We start from the raw sequence: 23682 nt of genomic DNA, 5'->3' as shown, positions 1-23682 counted from the left end.
TCTGCAGGGTGATTTGTTCGTAGCTGAATTCTGTACAGGTGATTTGTTTGCAGCTGAGCTCTTTACAAAATGGTTTCTTTGTAGCTGAACTTTCTCCAAGGTAACTTCTTCTAACTGATCTTTCTACAGGGGGATTTGTTTGTAGCTGAACTATCTACAAGGTAATTTCTTCTAGCTGATCTCTCTACAGGGTGATTTGTTTGTAGCGGAATTCTGTACAGGTGATTTATTTGCAGCTGAGCTCTTTAAAGAATGGTTTCTTTGTAGCTGAACTCTCTACAGTATGATTTGTTTGTAGCTGAAATCCCTACAAGGTAACTTCTTCTAGCTGATCTTTCTACAGGGCGATTTGTTTGTAGCTGAGTTCTCTACAGGGTGTTTGTTTGCAGCTGAATTCTCTACATGGTGGTTTCTTTATAGCTGAACTCTCTACAAGGTGACTTCTTCTAGCTGATCTCTGTACAGGGTGATTTGTTTGTAGCTGAACTCTCTACAGGTGATTTGTTTGTAGCTGAACTCTCTACTAGGTGATACTTCTAGGTGATCTCTCTACAGGATTCCTTGTTTCTAACTGAACTCTCAACAGGGTGATCTGTTCATAGCTGAACTTTCTACTGGGTGATTTGTTTGCAGCTGAACTCTCTAAATGGTGGTTTCTTTGTAGCTGAACTCTCTACAAGGTAATTTCTTCTAGCTGATCTCTCTACAGGGAGATTTGTTTGTAGCTGAACTATCTACAAAGTAACTTCTTATAGCTGATCTCTCTGCAGGGTGATTTGTTCGTAGCTGAATTCTGTACAGGTGATTTGTTTGCAGCTGAGCTCTTTACAAAATGGTTTCTTTGTAGCTGAACTTTCTCCAAGGTAACTTCTTCTAACTGATCTTTCTACAGGGGGATTTGTTTGTAGCTGAACTATCTACAAGGTAATTTCTTCTAGCTGATCTCTCTACAGGGTGATTTGTTTGTAGCGGAATTCTGTACAGGTGATTTATTTGCAGCTGAGCTCTTTAAAGAATGGTTTCTTTGTAGCTGAACTCTCTACAGTATGATTTGTTTGTAGCTGAAATCCCTACAAGGTAACTTCTTCTAGCTGATCTTTCTACAGGGCGATTTGTTTGTAGCTGAGTTCTCTACAGGGTGTTTGTTTGCAGCTGAATTCTCTACATGGTGGTTTCTTTATAGCTGAACTCTCTACAAGGTGACTTCTTCTAGCTGATCTCTGTACAGGGTGATTTGTTTGTAGCTGAACTCTCTACAGGTGATTTGTTTGTAGCTGAACTCTCTACTAGGTGATACTTCTAGGTGATCTCTCTACAGGATTCCTTGTTTCTAACTGAACTCTCAACAGGGTGATCTGTTCATAGCTGAACTTTCTACTGGGTGATTTGTTTGCAGCTGAACTCTCTAAATGGTGGTTTCTTTGTAGCTGAACTCTCTACAAGGTAATTTCTTCTAGCTGAACTCTCTACAGGGTGACTTGTTTCTAGCTGATCTCTCTACAGGGTGATCTGTTCATAGCTGAACTTTCTACAGGGTGATTTATTTGCAGCTGAACTCTCTACAAGGTGAATTCTTCTAGCTGAACTCTCTACAGAGTGATTTATTTTTGCAGCTGAACTCTCTACATGGTGGTTTCTTTGTAACTGAACTCTCTACAGGGTGATTTGTTTGTAGCTGAACTCTCTACAGGGTGATCTGTTCGTAGCTGAACTCCCTATAAGGTAACTTCTTCTAACTAATCTTTCTACAGGGCGATTTGTTTGTAGTTGAGTTCTCTACAGGGTGATTTGTTTGCAGCTGAACTCTCTACATGGTAGTTTCTTTGTAGCTGAACTCTCTACAATGTGACTTCTTCTAGCTGAACTCTCTACAAGGTGACTTGTTTCTAGCTGAACTCTCTACAGATGATTTCTTTGTAGCTGAACTCTCTACAATGTGACTTCTTCTAGCTGAACTCTCTACAAGGTGACTTGTTTCTAGCTGAACTCTCTACAGATGATTTGTTTGCAGCTGAACTCTCTACATGGCGGTTTCTTTGTAACTGAACTCTCTGCAAGGTGACTTCTTCTAGCTGATCTCTCTACAGGGAGATTTGTTTGTAGCTTAACTCTCTACAGGTGATTTGTTTGCAGCTGAACTCTCTACATGATGATTTCTTTGTAGCTGAACTCTCTACAAAGTAATTTCTTCTAGCTGATCTCTCTACAGGACGATTTGTTTGTAGCTGAACTCTCTACAAGGAAACTTCTTCTAGCTGATCTCTCTACAGGGAGATTTGTTTGTAGCTGAACTCTATACATGATGGTTTCTTTGTAGCTGAACTCTCTACAAGGTGATTTCTTCTATAGCTGATCTTTCTACAGGGTGATTTGTTTGTAGCTGAACTCTCTACATGATGGTTTCTTTGTAGCTGAACTCTCTACAAGGTAACTTCTTCTAGCTGATCTCTTTACAGGACAATTTGTTTGTAGCTGAACTCTCACATGATTGTTTTTTTGAAGCTGAACTCTCTACAAGGTGATTTCTTCTAGCTGATCTTTCTACAGGGTGATTTGTTTGTAGCAGAACTCTCTACAAGGAAACTTCTTCTAGCTGATCTCTCTACAGGGAGATTTGTTTGTAGCTGAACGATCTACAAGGTAACTGATCTCTCTACAGGATGATTTGTTTGTAGCTGAACTATCTACAAGGTAACTTCTTCTAGCTGATCTCTCTACAGGGTGATTTGTTTGTACCTGAATTCTGTATAGGTGATTTGTTTGCAGCTGAGCTCTTTACAGAATGGTTTCTTTGTAGCTGAACTCTCTACAAGGTAACTTCTTCTAGCTGATGTATCTACAGGGTCACTAGTTTGTAGCTGAATTCTCTACATGGTGGTTTCTTTGTAACTGAACTATCTACAAGGTGACATCTTCTAGCTGATCTTTCAACAGGGTGATTTGTTTGTAACTAAACTCTCTACAAGAAAACTTCTTCTAACTGATGTCTGAACAGGGTGAATTGTTTGTAGCTGAACTCTCTACAGGGTGATTTGTTTGTAGCTGATCTCTATACAGGTTACTTATTTCTAACTGATCTCTTGAATTCTGTTCAGGGTGACTGCTCTATTACGATGACTGCTCTATTAGAGTATCTCGATCTCGCACTTGCTACACCAAGTTGGATTTCGTGTTATAACTCCGTGGCTTTAAGTCTGATTCTTCTACACCATTGAAGAGCCTTTCTAAGATGATAACTCCATCTGTACAGCGATTTTCAAAGCATTAACCCAAGCGGTTTACCTGGTAGGCGTGGCAAGCAGTCGTTTTTTATTAGCTAATCTCGATTGCGTAATTGTTACACACTGTTGGTTTTTTCGTTGTATCTTCCTGGTTTTTAGCTCGATTTCTTTCAAACCACAAAAGGTTTGAGGTTCAATAGTTAACCTATACACCCACCGATTTTCAGCTTCTTCCCATACGCGGTTTACCCTGTAGGCGTGACAACATATTGGTGTTATTTTTGGTGAATAATCGCTCATAACTCTTTGCCTGTTTATCGTATTCCAGCCAAAGTTGGTACAGAGATGCGCCTTTATACCCCCCTTCTGTGTGCCAGATTTCAAGGCGATCGGATAAGGCGTTCGCGTTTTATAGCAGTTTTTGTAAGTGTGCGAAAAGAGGAAGAAAAATAAGAAGAAAAAAACGAAGAAACTAAGCCAATTTTTGAAGTCGCATATCTCGGGAACGCTTGAAGCGATTTCGCTCAAATTTGGAATGTGGAGTGCTGAAGGTGGAGGGAGTGTCCACAGCAAAATTCGTGTTGTTTCATTAAGGCAGCACAGAGCTACGGAGGTGCGAAAATTGCGTTTTCTTTCTTCCTGTCAATATACTCACGGGGTTGCGCGCCGGCTTCTTGGGCCGCACGACACACTACCGTGTGTCTTGATATGTATGAAGTTCACATGCAGCCACTATCTTTTTACATGAGTGAAGGGGAAAATGACAACCCGTTTACTGTATATGCATTTGGTTGCCATGTACAAGTAAGGGTCCAATCACAAATATTGTGAGTTGGTGTAGCAATAATTGTGTAATAACTTGAATGTTTGTAGGACTAACCATTTCCTGTATGACTTAATGTCATCTAGTGGTAATATGATTCACACAGTATTAAAGTACACATGTATTACATACATTGCAGCTATATAAGGCATTCTACAATTGCACTTCTAATCAGGCAGCTATATAAGTAGGGAGTAAGGTACGAGTGTCCATAGTGTTGAAATGGGAATACCAAAGATGTTCTGGCTAGTTTTTGTGACTGCTACTATACTTTTTCATTAAAGTACATCTATATATAATATTAGTCCTAATGTTTTCATAAATACAGCTTACCATTATACACATGTGTTTACTTGTACATTTAGGCATTGCGTACTTTTGTTGCATTTAATGCACATATCATAACTTTTCAACTATTTTTACTTTGAAGCTTTGGACAGCCACTGCCAAAGGAATGCACTCTAGACAAAACTGTCTTTGATTTTGAATGTTGTCCAGAAACTGCGCTTGGAGCCCATGGATACAAGGGGATTATGTATTGACATTACAACTGAAGCTGTAGACCCTTGTGAAAACGGGGGCAACACTGGCAGCAAATATTGTATGGCACAACAATTCATGAAGAGTAGGCCTGGCACCAACAACACAGATTTTTGATATAAATGGCCAAACCAAATATTTCAGCAAGCATGCACGTGCTATGGGAATTATGCTGGATACAATTGTATGGATTGCAAACGTGGATACACTGGTGAAAACTGTTCTCAACCATTACTAGTGGTTAGAAGAAATGTATTAACCCTTAATGACACTGAGCTAGACAAAGTTATACGAGTACTGCAAACAATCAAAAGAAATACTGCCTCTGGGTATACGGTGCCAATTATACAACCAGTTATCACCATTCCTAGTGAATCATTTGCTGAAATTTCTCTCTTTGACATATTTGTGTCTTTTCATTTCAATACCATCAGAGATAAAGAAATTAACTGCTGTGATAACACTTCAATCATATCACAGATTTGTAATGAACCGAATCCATGTCCAGTTCCTAATTTTGCTCATGAGGGTCCAGCTTTTCCAACCTGGCATCGAGGATACATGCTGTTTGTAGAGACAGAAATGCAACGAGTTTTGAATGATCCTACATTTGGCTTGCCTTACTGGGATTGGACTGATGAGAAAACAAGAGACGATATATGGGACCTAATGGGTACTAGTAATTGTGGCAATTTTGCTGAACCACCAGCAGATAACAACACTGTTGAAGCTCCAGTCAATGGCCCCCTTTTCTAACTGAACTACCATATGTACGAACAGTCAAGAAATTGTATGCAATGCACAAAACCAGGTGTGTAATCCAAGTATACCCACTGGTCCAATTGAAAGATGTATTGGTGGGACTACTGGTGTGCAGTGTCGTGTTCAAAAGATGCTGCCAAGCAGGCAAGACTTTACAATAGCACTGAGACAGCAAGCTTATGACAATCACCCATTCAGCATTAATGACACCAACATGGGATTTAGAAATTCTTTGGAGGGCTTTGAGTATTTAGTCCCACGAGATCCAAATGTGTGTCCAGACTTCTCTTGGGGCTTTATATAGAATCACTGAACTCCACAACAGGGTGCACATCTATGTAGGAGGCACAATGCTTGGAGTCCCAATATCCAGCAATGATCCTATATTTTATTTGCACCACTGCAATGTTGATCGTCTCTATGAAGAATGGCTTGACACATACTCTGACGACAACTTCCCTAGCTATGAGCCTAATACATTTACCTATGTTGTGAATCCTGGCCATAACATTGATGAATACCTGGTACCATTCTTCCCTGTTATTACAAACAGAGATATGAACCATCGGGCAACCTCATTGGGTTACATTGCACATTGCTATAGCTAGCTGTCTTATGAAACTGCAAATTACCAAAAGAATATACAGTACTAAATGGCTGAGTTGGTAGCTAGCTACATTATACTGAAGCTGATAAATTTAACCCAACTAACACTTTTTGAATCATATAATTCATTTTAAAATATAAAAACCACACTAATCACCTCTCATAGCCTTAGTGGAAAACACTGCTAATCATCTGAATAAAACAAAACCCACAATTAAAACTTTTGTAACTGGCCACAATCGAAACTTGTTTTTGAAGAACTCTTGAGGAACAGGAAGCTATATTCTCCTGGAACAGAGTTGAACAATAGGTATAGATACATAGACATTATTTGTGTTGGTAGTGATGCATAGTTCCTGAAATAAGTCTGATTTTGATGTACATAGAAGATTTAGGCTTTTATTGGCCAAGCACTAACTTAGAAAGGAAAGGGGGCTACCAGTTACAACCCCCTTAGCCACCCCCCTAAATCCGCCCCTACATATGGCCCGTATTATTATTATCTATGTTCTGGTTGACAGTTTTCAGCTGGTTTGACTTTGGTTTCACAGGTAAGTTTGCAATAAATGGTAAGTGATTACTTTGATTTTAGCCTGACAAAGTTTAGCAATTCGTTTATGGCTCCTCCACAAAAGGAATTAGGAGGTGGTGGGGATGTTTGCCCTAAATGCCCCATGCTGGATCCGCCATTGCATGTGATGTTGTATAATATGTCCAAAGGTTACTGCATGGGTGATTATCATCATTATTACATACTATAATGTTGCAAACTTCCATAATTATGTGACTGAATTTGACAAAACAAGGCTTCCACACATCCACTTCTATAACTTTGAAGCACCTTATCTCATTGTAGGAGTGTGCCGTTAGTTTCAAATTTTGACCTGGTATTTAACCATGCTATGGAGGAATTGTGTGAAAGTTGCATGCATATAATATTAAGCTTGCACAACATGAATCGGACATGAAATGCATTAAGGTCACAATAGTAGCTCCTTAAGAAATTGACATCACTTTTTTAATTTGCTTCTATTGTTAGTAAAATTTATACACTGAAATAAAGTGCTACTATGACTAGTAGCTACAGTATAGCGAAACACCTTTTCATAAAATAAAAACTACCACTGTCTGTATTAGTTTATTGTTCTGAAGTCACATAATTATTATGATACAAATAATCACACTTTAGCTATAAATATAGTGGTGGTCCTGCACATAGGCGGTGGAGACGTTACGGGACACTGTTTGCAAGAAAAGATTGAGATACTCTAATAAAACAGTCAGGATAAGGATACTCTAATAGAGCAGTCACAGAATTCAGAGAAGCAGTGTAGCAAGTTACTTAGCTACATATGTGTAGTTATAAATAAGGAGATATAATTGGTGGAGAGCAGCTATTGTCAGCAGGCTGTGTCCTTTTTTTTGGTCTTCAACTTACAGCTGGCCTGGTCCCCCTCACTCTTTGGCCTGCTCCACCGCCCCTGGTTCTGCATCAGAAATTTGTTTGCTCTACTAGAGTGTTTTGTGTTGCAATTGTCAATCGGATGTTTAGCTACTAGCTGGTATGGCCTAAAGACAAAAACTAGCTAAATAACAGTTTCAGGATGAGTCAGTTTATGAGTTGATCATGGAGATGGTTGTAGCTGTGAGATGTATTATTGTATGAAAGACAATTGGTGTATAAAATTAAAGCAGTTTCTTTAAAGTCATTTCATTCACAAGCAACCATTGCACAGGTGTCTTGTAATGCACATCAATTTAAGTACTATATACATATGTAGTAATTGCATCATTTTAAAAGAAAATTAGCATGCTTATTGAAAAGATGTATTTAAACTGTGTGATGAACATTGCTAGCAAGTTTATATAGCAAGCAAAATTAGCAGAAATTATTCAACATATCCAATTAATGGTTCTTGAAACTCCTGGTAGTTGTACTTAACTTCTGGTATATTTATTATCTAATCAAAAACAGCCAAGCTGTAAAAAAAGGTGCGGCCCCCAAAAAGGCCATGGTGAAAAAAGATGTGAAATCCAAGGTGGCGGCCAAGAAATGGCTGTGATGGTAGGTTAATGGCAAAAATTTTAATTATGATGATTCAGGTGAATTTGCGTTGCCTCCTCCACTAGGATTTGGCACCAAATTCACCCGAATTGTCGTAATTAAAATTTTTGCCATTAACCTACCATCACAGCCATTTCTTGGCCGCCACCTTGGATTTCACATCTTTTTTCACCATGGCCTTTTTGGAGGCCGCACCTTTTTTTACAGCTTGGCTGTTTTGATTACATATCACTTCTTTTTGTATTTGTATATTGCAAAACCGGCCTATAGCTGGCTTTGGGGCTTTTTTAACCCATCTGTTTTTTTTTTTATTTACCACAGGAAGAAGAAAAGAACTTAAAGATGATTTTTAATACTTCAACTATTTTTGAATCTATTATATAGTAATTATACAAATTATATACATATATTTATTAAATGTCAATTATTCCCCACAGGATAATTTCTTTGCACCTGATCTCTCTACTGGGTGACTTGAAATGTAGCTGAACTACAGGATGGTTTCTTTGTAGCTGACCTCTCTACAAGGTGACTTGTTTCTAGTTCATCTCTCTATAAAGTGGTTTGTTTGTAACTGAACTCTATTTGATTGTAGCCAAGCTTTCTACAGGCTTCTTTCTAGCTAATCTCTATATAGGGTAACTTGCTTGTATCATGAACTTTCTACAGAGTGGGTCCTTTGGAGCTGAACTCTCTACAAGGTGAATTGTTTTAGCTTGTCTCTCTACAAGATGACTTCCTCTAGCTGATCTCTCTACAATGTGACTTGTATCTAGCTGAACTATCTACAGGATGATCTGTTTGTAACTGAAATCTCTACAGGGTGACTTGTTTCTAGCTGATCTCTCTATAGAGTAACATGTTTCTAGCTGAACTCTCTACAGAGTATGTTCTTTGTAGTTCAACTCTCTACAAGGTGACTTCTTCTAGCTGATCTCTCTATAGGGTGACCTGATCTCTCTGTATACAGTGACTTTTATCTAGCTGAACACTCTACAGGGTGATTTGTTTGTAGCTGAACTCTCTACAGGGTGATTTATTTGCAGCTGAACTCTATGCAGGATGATTTGTTTGTAGCTGAACTCTCTACAGGATGGTTTCTTTGTAGCTGAACTCTCTACAAGGTGACTTGCTTCTAGCTGATCTCTCTACAGGGTGACTTGTATAGCTGAACTCTCTACAGGGTGATCTGTTCATAGCTGAACTCTCTGGGTGATTTGTTGGTAGCTGAACTCTCTACAGGATGGTTTCTTTGTAGCTGGTCTCTACAAGGTGACTTGTTTCTAGCTGATCTCTCTACAAGGTGACTTCTCCTACTACAGGGTGACTTGTATCTATAGCTGAACTATCTACAGGATGATGATCTGTTTGTAGCTGAAATCTCTACAGGGTGATTTGTTTGTAGCTGAATTCTCTACAGGATGACTTGTTTCTACATATAGCTGATCTCTGTATAGGGTAATTAGTTTCTAGTTGAACTCTCTACAGAGTGGGTTCTTTGTTGCTGAACTCTCTACAAGGTGACTTCTTCTAGCTGACCTCTCTATAGGGTAACTGATGTCTCTGCAGGGTGACTGTTTTCTTGCTGAACACTATACAGGGTGATTTGTTTGTATCAAAACTATCTATAGGGTGATTTTTTATACCTGAACTTTCTACAGGGTGATTTGTTTATAGCTGAACTCTCTACAGGGTGATCTGATCTCTCTACAGGGGGTGATTTGTTTGTAACTGATATCTCTACGGGTAGATTTGTTTGTAAGTGAACTCTCTACAAGGTGATTTGTTTGTAGCTGATTTCTCTACAGGGTAATTTGTTTGTAGCTTAATTCCCTACAAGGTGATTTGTTTGTAGCTGAACTCTCTACAGGGTGATGTGTTTCTAGCTGATCTCTCTACAGGGTGATCTGTAGCTGAACTTTCTACAGGGTGATTTGTTTGCAGCTGAACTCTTTATATGATGGTTTCTTTGTATGTACAAGGTAACTTCTTCTAGCTGATCTCTCTATATAGGGTGACTTGTTTGTAGCTGAACTATCTGCAGGGTGATTTGTTTGTAGTTGAACTCTCTACAAGGTGATCCTTCTAGCTGATCTCTCTACAGGATGACTTTTTCTAGCTGAACTCTCTACAGGGTGATCTGTTCATAGCTGCACTCTCTACAGGGTGATATGTTTGCAGCTGAACTCTCTACATGGTGGTTCCTTTGTAACTAAACTCTCTATAAGGTGATGTCTTGTAGCTGATCTCTCTACTGGATGACTAATTGTTTCTAGCTGATCTCAATATAGAGTTATAATTTTCTCTATAGAGTTATAACATGTTTGTATAGCTGAACTCTTTACAGAGTGGTTTTTTGATTGGTTGCTGAACTCTCCAGCTACACGGTGACTTGTTTGTACTACAGAATGACTTGTTTCTCTACAGAGTGAGTTACTTGTAGCTGAACATTGCTTAAAGTGACTTGTTTGTAGCTGATCTAGATGAACTCTCTACTGGGTAGCTTTTTTTGTAGCTGAACCATTTACGCAGTGATTTTTTTGTGGCTGAATTCTCTACAGAGTGACTTGTTGTAGCTGAACTCTCTACAAGGTGACTTGTTTATAGCTGAATTCTCTTTAGTGTGACTTATAATGTTCTGAATCTCTACAGCAACATATTTGTAGTTGAATTCTCTACAGGGTGACTTGCTTGTAGCTGAATTGTCTATAAGATTAACTGTATGTAACTGAACTCCCTACAAAATAACTTGCAATGTGTCAATAATGGAGTAAGTTATAAAAGTAGCTGAATGCTTTATTAGGGTGACTGTTCTATTAGAGTATCTCGATCTCGCATATGCTACACGGTTATCTTTGGAATCATAACTCAGTGGTTTGTAATCCGATTCTTCTGTACTAATGCATGGAATTTCTATGATAATTATTCCAGCCACATACCGATTTTCAGCTCACTGCTCTAAGCAGTTTGCCTGGTAGGCGTGAAAACTATTAGTTTTTTATTCATAAAAATCGATCGCATAATTGTGACACAGGTTGGGTTTTGTGTTATATCTCGATGGCCTTTAACTGGATTCCTTTCAAACCACAAAAAAGCACTCCTACGATAGTTACTCCATCTACATAGCAATTTTCAGCTCATTCCTTCAAGCGGTTTACCCTGTGGGCGTGACAGCCTTTCGACCTTATTTTACGCAAATAATCGGTCATAACGCGGTGAATGTTCATTGGATTCCTACCAAACTTGGTACTGAGATTCGCATTAATGAGCCCTTTAAGTGTGCCAAATGTCAGCCCGATTGGAGCACGAATTCGTGTTTTATTTCGGATTTTGCAAAGTGTGCGAAAAGAAGAAGTAGAAGAAGAAACGAAGAAAAAAAATCCAGACTTTGGCCGCTCGTATCTCGGAAATGGCTGGAGCGATTTTCTTCAAATTTGGAATGTGGACTCCCTACCTAGCCGGCACTTCTGTAGCAACTTTGGTTTCAATCGGATAAGGAATCACGGAGCTACAAAGGTGTGAAAATCGCGTTTACTTTCTTCCTGTAAATATACTCACGGTGTGGCGCGCCGGCTTCTTGGGCCGCACGACACACTACCGTGTGTCTTGATATATTTCTATACGTTGCAAGTTATCTGGTGGTGATTGCAAAAAACTAACACATTTTAAGTTCAGCCTTGTAAGTGGCGTCCAAGAGATCTTAAGATTTCTGTGCAGCATTAGTCTGTACAATGTAAATATTATGAATTGCACAAAGGCTAAGCCAACTAATGTGGTTACTGCAATAAAATTTGAAGTAGTAGAAGCTGAAGTTGCAAAAAGGACAGGTATGTGAAGGTTGAATATAAGCAGAAGCTCTTGGTAATTTTGAGCCTTACTTTTAAATGGAAATTTTCTACCATGTATACATTCCATTGCTCCAAATATAATAATTCCTATCATCATATTAGTGTTCTTGTCAAGAGCTGATATTCCATAAAACACTGCACTTAATAGTAGTTGTATACCGATCCAATAGTAGAACCAGTAAGGTCCTTGGTAAGCATCAAGTAATGGCTTAAAATGGTTTATAAATTTAAATCGTGAAAGTGTCCTAAGGATAGCATTGAATGGTAATAGTATCAGGAATAGAACAAGACATACAGCAAATAGAAAATTGAATTTCGATCCAAAGAGTTTAGTATCTGTATCAACCGACCATACCAGTGTAGTGGTTTTGTTAGGAAGATTAGTTATTGTGGAGTAAGAGAACAAGACACTGGATACAGTACGTAGTATCTTAGTATAGGACAACAGGAATAATGTAGCAAGAACTGGTAGGGCTCTGCGTGCAGTTAGTCTCTGTATTCTAGTAGAGTATCGACTTGTTATGATGAGTAATGTAGCAATGAAGATTAGGTACATGGGAAATATAAGTTGTAGCCACATTTTAGCATAGTCATCCATACCATTGTAAAAACATGTATCAATACCCAAATCAAGGTTAACAAAGGAGATTAGTATGAAAGCATACTTAGTCATCATGTAATTTGGGAAAAACACAGGACCATTAATGCTAACAATATTGGCATAATAGATAAATCCATTTATACTGCCATCAGCTACTGTAAAGTTGGAAACAAAAAGAAATATTATTAAGGCTATACCAAGAAGTGTAAATAGGAAAAGAAGCAGCAGATAGGTGCTGGAACAATTTCTACACTGAGAAGTACTAAACACAGTACTGAAACCTTCTTTACATCTTCCACATAACAGACCAGTCCTGTCAAATTGACACTGAGAGTCAGGATTGGAGATGTTAAGGTGTAATGAGTGAGGTAGACAATAGTCAAATGGACAATGTGAAGATACCTGATAGGTATGGTTATTTTGTGAGTTCGTGTTACCTACAATCCAACTGTTTCCTGGACGTTGTATTGTTTGATCATCAATGTTGCAACTATCTATTGAAATTACTTGTGTTTTTAAAATCGAATCACACTGACAGATTTTTAATATTTTATTCAATGCAAATCCTGGTGGACACGGAGCAATCTTCACACGAAAAGCATCTATGAACTTCCAATTGAACTTTACATCAATTAAATTTGTTTCTGATGGTTCTATTATTGTTCCATGCAAATATATTTCACAATTTTTCGCACTGTCATGCAACATGTTGTAACCTATCTGGGTACATATGTTTGTAAACAACATCCATCGATTGTTTACGTTATGACTTTTACATGCTCTGTTAGGTCGGTCATCAATTATCATAATTACAGTACAGTATATCCGACCATCACATTAGCTAGGTTTAAGCTATATGTTTTTCCTGGATAGACTGGTCCCAATTCATCCATGTCACAATCATGGTGTTGGTCATCAGTGCAGTAACATATGTGACCGGATTTGCGAAAAGAGGTCTTCCACATACATCCAATTCTTTGCACTTGGGAGACCATAAATTAGTGTTCAGTTAACATATAAACCTGAACTTTTCTCCATTGATTAAGCTACGGTATGTCAGTGCGCACTACTGACCAAATTTCAAGTCAATATCTTTTTCCAATCTTAAGTTATTAATCGTCAAAGTTGGTATATTGGATGTGTGTGGAAGGCCCCTTTTCGCAAATCCGGTCACATATAATGTTAGGTCTCTCCATGATATCAACTGAGTTGTTAACATAATGCACTATTTGTTGATTTATTTCTTCAGGTTCAGAATGTATGAAAGCTGAGCCAGCAATCCAGTCACAATGTGAAGTTGCAAACCTTGCACTATACACTATGTTGCCTTCATTGGCTTGCAAAAGAACAGAATACTTTCTTTGAAGAAGGTGTTCATCATTATGAACCAATGAGCTTTTATTACCTTCGTGAAAATCTCTGTCGTACTGAAATGTGCACCACACTTCACCTTCCTCCAAATAAAATTGATTCACTAGAGATGTTGCAAGAAAAATTTTTTGAAAAGCATTTCCTGTTATGTTAAGTGAAGTGCTTCCTTTAAACATGATGTAACTAGTTCCTAGACAATAATCTCCTTCACTGAATGAAATTTCTATATAATCACACATTTGTATATGACTGTTTATAGTATATATTATACCACTAGTTTCTATATCAGTAAATATGACTGGTCCTTCCAACAAGTCAATGCTTTTTAGAGCAATAACAGCTTCATCTATTTTCATTAGGCCAAAATATGTGCTTTGAAATTTTACAAGTATTCTAGGTTTCCAAAGGTCGCTGTTAGCACTTACGCTTAGATCTGTTTTCAACAATATGTAAGCTTTAATTTTGTAAAAAAATGCAGGTTGCAATAGAGAATACTGAAAAACGTGACCAAACTCGTGCTGAGAGTACAATAATGCTAAAAGCTATGGCATGTTTACCAATAAAGTGAATATTTGTAAAGTTACTATTACTTACATGAACCATGTTAGCAAGTTTATTACCTTCACCACAAATTTTTAGCTGAATCACAACTATAGGCTTTATTGATACTGCACCAATTAACTTTAATGTATTTATGCTCACTGCATTGGTACCTACACAAGTATACGCATGTATTGCAATAGTTTTGTTTAGCATTAAAGTCACGTGAGACATTGTAATGGTTAAATTGTGTGAATACTCTTCCAGTATAAACTCCATACTCCACAATGCCTCCTCCTAAGGACAATCTATATCCTGATAATTGTCAATTAGTATATTACCATCACCAACAGTGTAGTGAAATATCAAACACAATCTGCAAGTTGAAATGTTCCTTAAATTAGTAGTTCCTATAGCATTAAATATCATCAAGCTGCAATGTTGGACAGCACATGTAATATTTACCATTTGTACTGAAACATGTGAGGAATGTATTGTGAACAATGAGATTAAAACTAAATCCCCATAATATGCATGCTCGTTGATAAATCCACATTCTGTTAATACTATGCTGTTATTAGCCTGTTAATGCTGACATATAGAATCAAATATGCCTATGCTAGCTGAAGTGGTACAGTAGATGGTGGTAGAGATAACTCCTCTTGCATTACTACCAATTATTGAAAAATTGTCAATGTCCTCAATAGCAATGTCAAAAGGCAGGTGGTATCTTCCTGGAAGAAATTTTACTTGATTATTAGAAGCAAAAATTCTCTCAGCATTTTTCAAATAATGATTCAGAGTATTACAACCACTGTTAGTGAGATAGTAATCATCAGGTACCACGTAATATATGGTAGCAGCTGTGATGTGTACAAGTGATAGCAGTAAACAGTAGTGTTGGTTAAAAAACAATCCCTGCAATTTATATAGTTGCATAGTTAATTGTGACAATTTTTGTACAGAAACATAACTATGAAAACATTAATTATGTATTATAATTGTACTTACCATAATCGCTGTGGTGCTTTACTCTGTTATCTAATGATAAGAGAATTATTTATTCACCCTGTAGATGCAATACACACACATAGATTAATTTTGTGTGTATGACATATGAAAGTGATTAGCTATATTGTTTATCACATTTATTTGTGTATGTATGAAAGCGAATCTACTTGGTTACGGTATAGAAAAACATACATCTATTCATCTGAGAATCATACAGAAAATGTTTATACAGTATATGTATTAAGCATTATGCTAAACATTTTTACCAATGAGCTGTACTTGTATTGTAAGACATATTGTGCAAATACTGAAACACATACTGTTTGGTAAAACTAGTACTTAATATTGGAAAAGCAATACGAGGAGCTTTATTGCATGCTTGCTATACACTTGTACTGTACTGCATTCACATCTGTGTACTGTATAAGTTCAGTGTTGTAACATTTTGTGTTATTGTTAGCATTGCTTGATGACTTCCAATGCTCATTCCATCCTGTCATAATTTTTAATGTTTGCAAATTAACATTAATGGCATATTGGGTACAGAACTGCAATCTCACTGCCATCTATCAGCATCAAAACTTATAATTATTGTGTTGTTATTTAGTCCAACAATGAAGAGAGCATGATCACTACTCTAATGCAACAATCACTACTCTAATAAAGGATTTTATTTTATTTTTTATTATTATTATTAGTGCTTTACAGTGACCAGCACTGAAGGTCTAACAGCAACATTTAAATTGAAAATAAAGTTTTTGATGCAAATTACAACAATACTAACTCGGTGTATTAATAGCACTATAATAGCACTATATTATAGTACATTTAATTATTAAAATTAGGTTTTATCCTAATTTCCTAAGTTAACACATGTCTTTCGAAGCATACACTTAGTATGCTTTCCTGGTATGCTGATGTTTATACAGTGCAAGTGTATCTCATACAAGCATAATATTATAATGAGCAGTTTGTCCACTTATCTACATTACATATATTTGTGAAGAGACTTGATGTACTGCTGATAGAGTTGTACTGGTTATAATCATGTCTAAAATTATACACAATAGAAACGAAGTGTTGAACGACAGTACTAAAAGTAGTGAAGGTCACTACTAATGTCTGCCACAATACTCACTACTTTTTTGTAGGGAGGATCATTAAACATTTTGTAGTGAACGTCACTACATTCACTACCAAGTAGTGATGTTCACTACATAACATGTAATGATGGTCACTACATATTAATTTTGTGACTGAGTCTGACAAAATGAGGTTTATAGCCAGAAAATACATATGTTCGCTTAATGATGTGTATCTCCATTTCTGTGCAAGCTATAACTAATTATGTAAGTTTCAGTGAAATTGCCATAAATTCTACATAAGTGTTGAATAATTTAAATAGTTATCATGTCCACAGAAAAAGTTGTAAAATTTCAAACTTTGAAATTATGGTCAATATTTGAAGGGCTATAAGCCCCATTTTGTCAGACCCAGTCACATTTTGTAGTGAATGTCACTATATTTTTGAGATTCACTACAAAAAAGTAATGAAGGTTACAAAAGTAGTGAACATCACTACTTAAAAATAGTAATCAATTAATAAGTATTGTTGCAGAATTTAGTAGTGAAATTCACTATTGATTTTTTACTGCATACATGCAATCATATACAATAAAACTCTTTACACAGTCTACATTCATGAACAAAAATAGCTTACTTGAGTACTGCAGTATACCAGTTTTACTGATGCAAAGCAAAAAAAAAAACATGTCAAGTTTTTAACTTGTGGTTCATTCACTTTCATGCATGCACAAAGAAATGTTACAAACAATGTAGCTAATCAATTTCAAAAAAGCACATTATACATTGTACATGTACACAAACAATATTATATAGCTATGTGTGTGTGTGTGTGTGTGTGTGTGTGTGTGCGTGCGTGCGTGCGTGCGTGCGTGCGTGCGTGCGTGCGTGCGTGCGTGCGTGCGTGTGTGTATTGGATCTACAGGAGTGTATATATAAGGAGTTCTAGTGACCTCTTATCATTAGATAACAGACAAAGTAAAGCACTGCAGCAATTATAGTAAGTACAATTTTAATACAGAATTGCTTTTTCATTTATTTCTGTATTAAAATTGTTACAATTAACGTACAATTATACGTATGCAACTGACTTGCAGGGATTATTTTTTAACCAGCTTTATTGTTTGCTACTATCACTTGCACACATCACAACTGCTACTGTATATTACGTGGTGCCTGATGATCACTATCTCACTAACAGTAGTTGTAATACTCTGAAAAATTATTTGAAAAGTGCTGAGATAATTTTTGTTTCTAATAATCAAGTGCAGTTTCTTCCAGGAAGATACCATCTGCCTTTTGACTTTGTTATCCATAATATTAACAATTTTTTCAATAACTGGTAGTAATACAGGAGGAATCATCACTACCACCATCTACTGTACTACTTCAGCTAGCATCAGCATACTTGATTCTAATAATGTCAGCATTAACAGCATAGCATTAACAGAATGTGGAATTATCAGTGAGCATGCATATGGGGAATTGGCTTTATTCTCATTGTTCATAATAAATTCCAATGGCGGATCCAGGATGGGGAATTTGGGGCAAATGCCCCCCCCCTCCTTCAAGAAATTGCATACAAGATCGAGATACTCTAATAGAGCAGTCAGTTACTCTAATAATGCAGTCACAATGTTCATGAGGCAGTGTAGCTTACCTATGAAGCTATAAATAGGATTTTATTTTACATAACAGACGTGATATATTTGGTAAAGGATCACTAGCTATTATTGTTGTGACCTTTTTTTTTTTTTTTTTTTTGGTCTTCAACTGTTTTTCAGCAAGGTTCCCCCCCTCTTTCCAAACTCTGGATCCGCCCCTGAATTCCTCATATATTTCAATACAAATGACAACTATTAAATGTGCTCTCCAACAATGTGGCTTGTCAGTATTTAATGCTATAAGAACTACCTATTTTAAGGAACATTTCAGCTTGCAGATTGTGTTTGATATTTGAATATGCTACTAGTGATAGTAATATGCTAATTAACAATTATCATGATATAGAATGTCTTAAGAAAAAGATATTGATTTCTGGGGTATGGAGTTTACACTGAAGGAGCATTCACATAATTTAACCATTACAATGTCTCATGTGACTTTAATGCTAAACAAAACTATTGCAATACTTGCGTATACTTGTGTAGGTACCAATACAGTGAGCATAAACGCATTAAAGTTAATTGGTGCAGTATCAATAAAGCCTATAATTGTGATTAGGCTAAACAATTGTGGTAAAGGCAATAAACCTGCTAACATGATTTATGTAAGTGATAGTAACTTTACAAATATACTATTCATTGGTGAAGATGTAGCAGCCTTTGCAATTCTGGTAGAGTCAACACAATTCTGGGCATGCTTTTCAATAATCTCTATTACACACAGCATGTTTTACAAAATCACAGCAAATTTATTGTTAGCAACACGGCTAAAAAAGGGAACTGCTGAAGTTTGGAAACCTAGAACACTTGTAAAAATTCAAAGCACATATTTTGATCTAATAAACATTAATGACACTGTTATTCATCTGACAAGCATTGACTTGTTGTTGGAAGGACCAGTCTTATTTACTAATATAAAAACTGGCATTATGTTACATGTAATAAACAGTCATGTACGGATGCGTGACTATACAGAAATTTCACTCGGTGTAGGAGATTATTGTGTAGGAGCCAGTTACATTGTCCTTAAAGAAAACACTTTGTTTAACATAACAGGAAATATTTTTATTTACAAATTTTTCTATGCAACGTCTCACCTAAATCAATTGTACTTTGAGGGAAGTAAACTGTGGTGCACACTTCAGTATGATAGAGAAAATCACAGCACAACAGTTTAACGGATTATAATGATGAGCAGCAGATTACAAAAAGATATTCCATACTTTTACAAAACAATAGCTAGGGGAGATATAGACAGTGCTCCAAGAAAGGTTTGCAACTTCACATTGTGACTGGATTGATGGCTCAGCTTTCATGCATTCCGAATCTGAAGAAATAAATCAACAAATAGTGCATTATGTTAACAACTCAGTTGATATTAGGAAGAGATCTAATGTTATCTGTAACTGCATTGATGACCGACAATATGATTGTAACATGGATGAACTGGGACCATTTTATCCAGGAAAAACATACACTAGCTAATCTGATTTTTGGACAAACTGTAATTATGACAATTGATGATCGACCAAACAGAGCATGTGAAAGTCACATCATAAACAATCAAATAACATTGTTCGCACACATATGTACACAAATGACTACAGCATACTGCACAGCAGTGGAAAAAGCTGTGAAATATATTTGCATGCAACCGTAATGTCACCATTGCTACCTACTTCCTTTAACATAAAATCCAACTGGAAGTTCATAGATGCATTTCGTGTTAAGATAGCTCCATGTCCACCAGGATTTGTATTGAATGAAATATTAAAAATCTGTCAGTGTGATTCGATTTTAAAAACACAAGTAATTTCAATAGATAGTTGCAACATTGATGATCAAATAATACAACGTCCAGGAAACAGTTGGATTGTAGGTAACACGAACTCGCAAAATTCCATACCTATCAGCAAGAGTATATTACTATCAGGTATCCTCGACTATTGTCTACCTCACTCATCACACCTTAACATCTCCAATCCTGACTCTCAGTGTCAGTTCGACAGAACAAGTCTGTTGTGTGGAAGATGTAAAGAAGGTTTCAGTACTGTGTTTGGTACTTCTCAATGTAGAAAATGTTCAAGCACTTATTTGTTGCTTCTTTTACTATTCACACTTCTTGGCATAGCCATAATTATATTTCTCTTTGTTTCTAACTTTACAGTAGCTGACGGCAGCATAAATGATTCATCTATTATGCCAATATTGTGAGTATAAATGGTCTTGTATTTTTTCCAAACGACAAGATGACTAAATATTCTTTTGTAGTAATCTCCTCTTTTAACCTAGACACTGGTATTGAATTGTGTTTTTACAATGGTATGGATGATTATGCTAAAGTGTGGCTACAACTGATATTTCCCATTTACCTAATCTTCATTGCTAAATTAATCATCCTAACAAGTCGATACTCTACAAGAATACAGAGGCTTACTGCAAGGAGAGCTCTACCAGTTCTTGCTACTCTACTCCAATTGTCCTATACTAAGATGTTACGTACTGTATCAAGTGTCTTGTTCTCTTATTCCACAAAAACTAGTCTTCCTAACAAAACCACTACACTGGTGTGGTCATCGCTCCAGAAACTAAACTCTTTGGACTGAAATTCAGTTTGTTATTTTTTGTATGTCTTGTTTAATTCCTGATAGTACTGTTCAATATAGTCCTAATATTTACCAGGACACTGTCACAATTTAAATTTCTAAACCATTTCAAGCAAATACTTGATGCTTAGTTCTTGAATATTACTTCTTCAGAAACTACAAGCGATTTAATATATTTTCACAGAAATGTTCTATAATTAACATAACTCACAATACATTTCAAACTTTTCTTAATGAGAAATATCAGAGGCATTTAATTACGTATCTGTTTACAAGTATCTGTCTTGCTTCTTTCAATATCAAAGTGATGCACACTCCAACACTAAAGGAAATTATTCCATAATATTTGATAACAATTATGAGAATATATATACCAAAAATTGCATACAGCAATCTTCCCCTTATCCACTGCAGTTGGTTACCACAGTCAGCATTCAATACTGCAATGCCACTGGAGGTAAACAAGAAATACATAAAGTATATAAGCAAATCAGGAACATGTGATATGTTACCACAACACATTCGACAAAAGACCTTGTGTTATTGTGACACCAATGACCATTATGATTGTAATAAGGAGTTACTTGATCCTATATATCCTGGACAAAGCAAGGCATTAGGGTTTTACACAAACACTGTTGGTTTTGGTTATTTTGATAATGTAATAACAGTTGTGAACAATATTACTTGGTTACCACCTACTGCTTGCGTCATTGCTAATTCTTCTGAAATGGTACAAATCACAAAAAGTCATACTTGCACTGCCATAAAATATGTACTATCACATTTCTGAAAGAAAATTGGTGTGAACTGTTTTTGAAAGTGTCTAATGATGGTACTGAAAAATTAGACATTTATTACATTGAAGAAAAGCCTTGTCCACCTGGTTTCATTAAGTTTAATGGTATGTGTCAATGTTACCAGTTCCTCACACAGTTTGGCATTAATTGTAACATCAAAGATCAGACTATACTACGACCAGCGAAGTCATGGATCTTACCAATGCTTCAAAACAACCTGTATTCTTATGAACTTTCACTACAGTGTCCATTCCACTATTGTCTACCTCACTCATCACATCTTAACTTAATTCTCTACTCCTAACTCACAGTGTCAGTTTAACAGATCTGTTATATTGTGTGGTCAGTGTCAACAAGGTCTCAGTACTGTATTTGGTTCCTCTCACTTTCAACAATGTTCAAATATCTACCTGTTTCTAATTGTACCAATTGCAATAACAGGTCTTGTGTTGGTATTGCTACTCTTTATTCTCAACCTCACAATAACTGATGGAACTATCAATGCATTTATATTATATGTTAACATCATGAGTATTAATACTCCAGTGTTCTTTCCTCAATTAGACAAACATACACCAACCTACACATTCATTTCACTGGCTAATCTTGATTTGGGTATTCATACATGTTTCTACAATGGTATGGATGACTATGCCAAGATGTGGTTACAACCCTTCTATCTCATTTTCATTGCTACATTGCTCATCATAACAAGTCGTTACTCCACTACAATACAGAGACTCACTGCACGTAGAACACTACCAGTACTTGCTACACTCTTCCTATTGTCATATACCAAGATTCTCTTAACAGTGTCCAATGTGTTGTTTTATTTCTCCAGCTTTATTAGACTGCCTAGTAAACACACCATACTGGTGTGGTCAATTGATGCTAATGTACCACTTCTTGGAGTTAAATTTGCCATATTGTTCATAGTATGCTGTATAATTTTCTCAATTCTTCTGCCATTTAATATAATCTTGTTGTTCACAAGAACATTGTCAAGGTTTAAATTCATCACAAAATTCAAACCACTACTGGATGCTTATCAAGGACCATACAAGATCAAATTCTACTACTGGACTGGTGTACAACTTGTGATAAGGATTGTATTCTATGGAATATCATCACTGGAGAGGAATATTAACCTCACTACAGGAATCATGCTACTTACTATTGTAGCTGTTCTTCATGGATTTGTACAACCATTCAAAGTGAAATGCAAAAACTATCAAGAGATGATGTTCATAGTTAACCTTCAATGGATATTGGCTGTTTTGCAGCACAGTGAAGAGAATGTCACAATTGTCAACATATTGATCATCCTGGCTGGAGTTCAGTTCATTTGCATCATTACCTTTCGCTTTGTAACTTATGTTTGTGAAGGAGAAATCATAGACAAGGTATCCAGATGGCTCTGTAAACTGTTTCACAGTAGCAGAAAAGTAGTTCAACAATTTGAGCTTCAAGAGAACAGACCCTGTAATATCCCAGAGATTTCCTATAATTACAGTGAGTACCAGGAACCACTGATTGGTGTTAACTAAATAAATGCTCTGACTTGTGATATACGTATTTATTTATGTACATTAAGCATGCTGCATGTAGCCTTTCGGTAGTGGACAATAAACTTTAATATTGTACTTATTAATGCATATGAACTAATTTTGGTGAAACAATAACAACACTGTAATAATAGCATAAAATGGTCAACAGAAACCTGTAAATAGAATGCATATACATAGCTACATAATGTATTGTGGCTACAATATTTCATATTATATGAAATTACACACCTCTGGCTATGGTTAGAGAAGATCTTAGTGTATCAAAGCCCCTCATTCAATTATCCTTGCCATAATTCAGCACTAAATTAGTAACAGAAATGATAGTGCTTAGTCTACATACTTTAGTTAATATTAGTACTATGTACATGGTCATATGTATACAGTCACCATGTCATATCTTCTTTCCGATAATTCTTCAAAGATTGTACTGGAAATCTTAACAACAACAACTTTAATTGTATACTTTTGGGGATACTAATCATAAGTGTGCAAACTTGTTTGATGCGAGATAACACTGTGAAATTGAAATTAACTAGCAATACCCAATTTGAATTAATACTAGTCTAATTATGA

At 36.3% G+C, this 23682-nt stretch overlaps 2 protein-coding genes and 1 long non-coding RNA gene across 3 annotated transcripts in view; 2 read left to right on the top strand and 1 right to left on the bottom strand.

Annotated features, from left to right (window-relative positions):
- LOC136252870 (uncharacterized) overlaps positions 1–23244 on the top strand; it is a 30128-nt gene extending 6884 nt beyond the window's left edge. The window contains exon 3 of the mRNA XM_066045453.1: positions 21156–23244. Coding sequence (XP_065901525.1) covers positions 22069–23088 — 1020 coding nt within the window. The 5' untranslated portion in view covers positions 21156–22068 and the 3' untranslated portion in view covers positions 23089–23244. The remainder of the gene's footprint in view (positions 1–21155) is intronic.
- On the top strand, positions 4771–5340 carry LOC136253551 (tyrosinase-like). Its single transcript, XM_066046219.1, has one exon. The coding sequence runs from the start codon at positions 4771–4773 to the stop codon at positions 5338–5340; it is 570 nt and encodes a 189-aa protein (XP_065902291.1).
- LOC136252873 (uncharacterized) lies at positions 14525–18980 on the bottom strand. The gene is made up of 3 exons (XR_010699814.1): positions 16381–18980; positions 15389–15446; positions 14525–15295 (listed from the first exon to the last, which is right to left on the bottom strand). It is a non-coding gene; the product is annotated as an uncharacterized lncRNA (long non-coding RNA).
- Positions 23245–23682: the final 438 nt, after the last annotated feature.

This window comes from Dysidea avara, chromosome 4, assembly GCF_963678975.1.
Source record: "Dysidea avara chromosome 4, odDysAvar1.4, whole genome shotgun sequence".
NCBI lineage: Eukaryota > Metazoa > Porifera > Demospongiae > Dictyoceratida > Dysideidae > Dysidea > Dysidea avara.
This window is presented reverse-complemented; position numbering and strand designations above follow the sequence as displayed.

Coding starts and splice junctions, on each gene's coding strand:
- LOC136253551 (XM_066046219.1), top strand. CDS start 4,771: ATGGATTGCAAACGTGGATACACTGGTGAAAACTGTTCTCAACCATTA.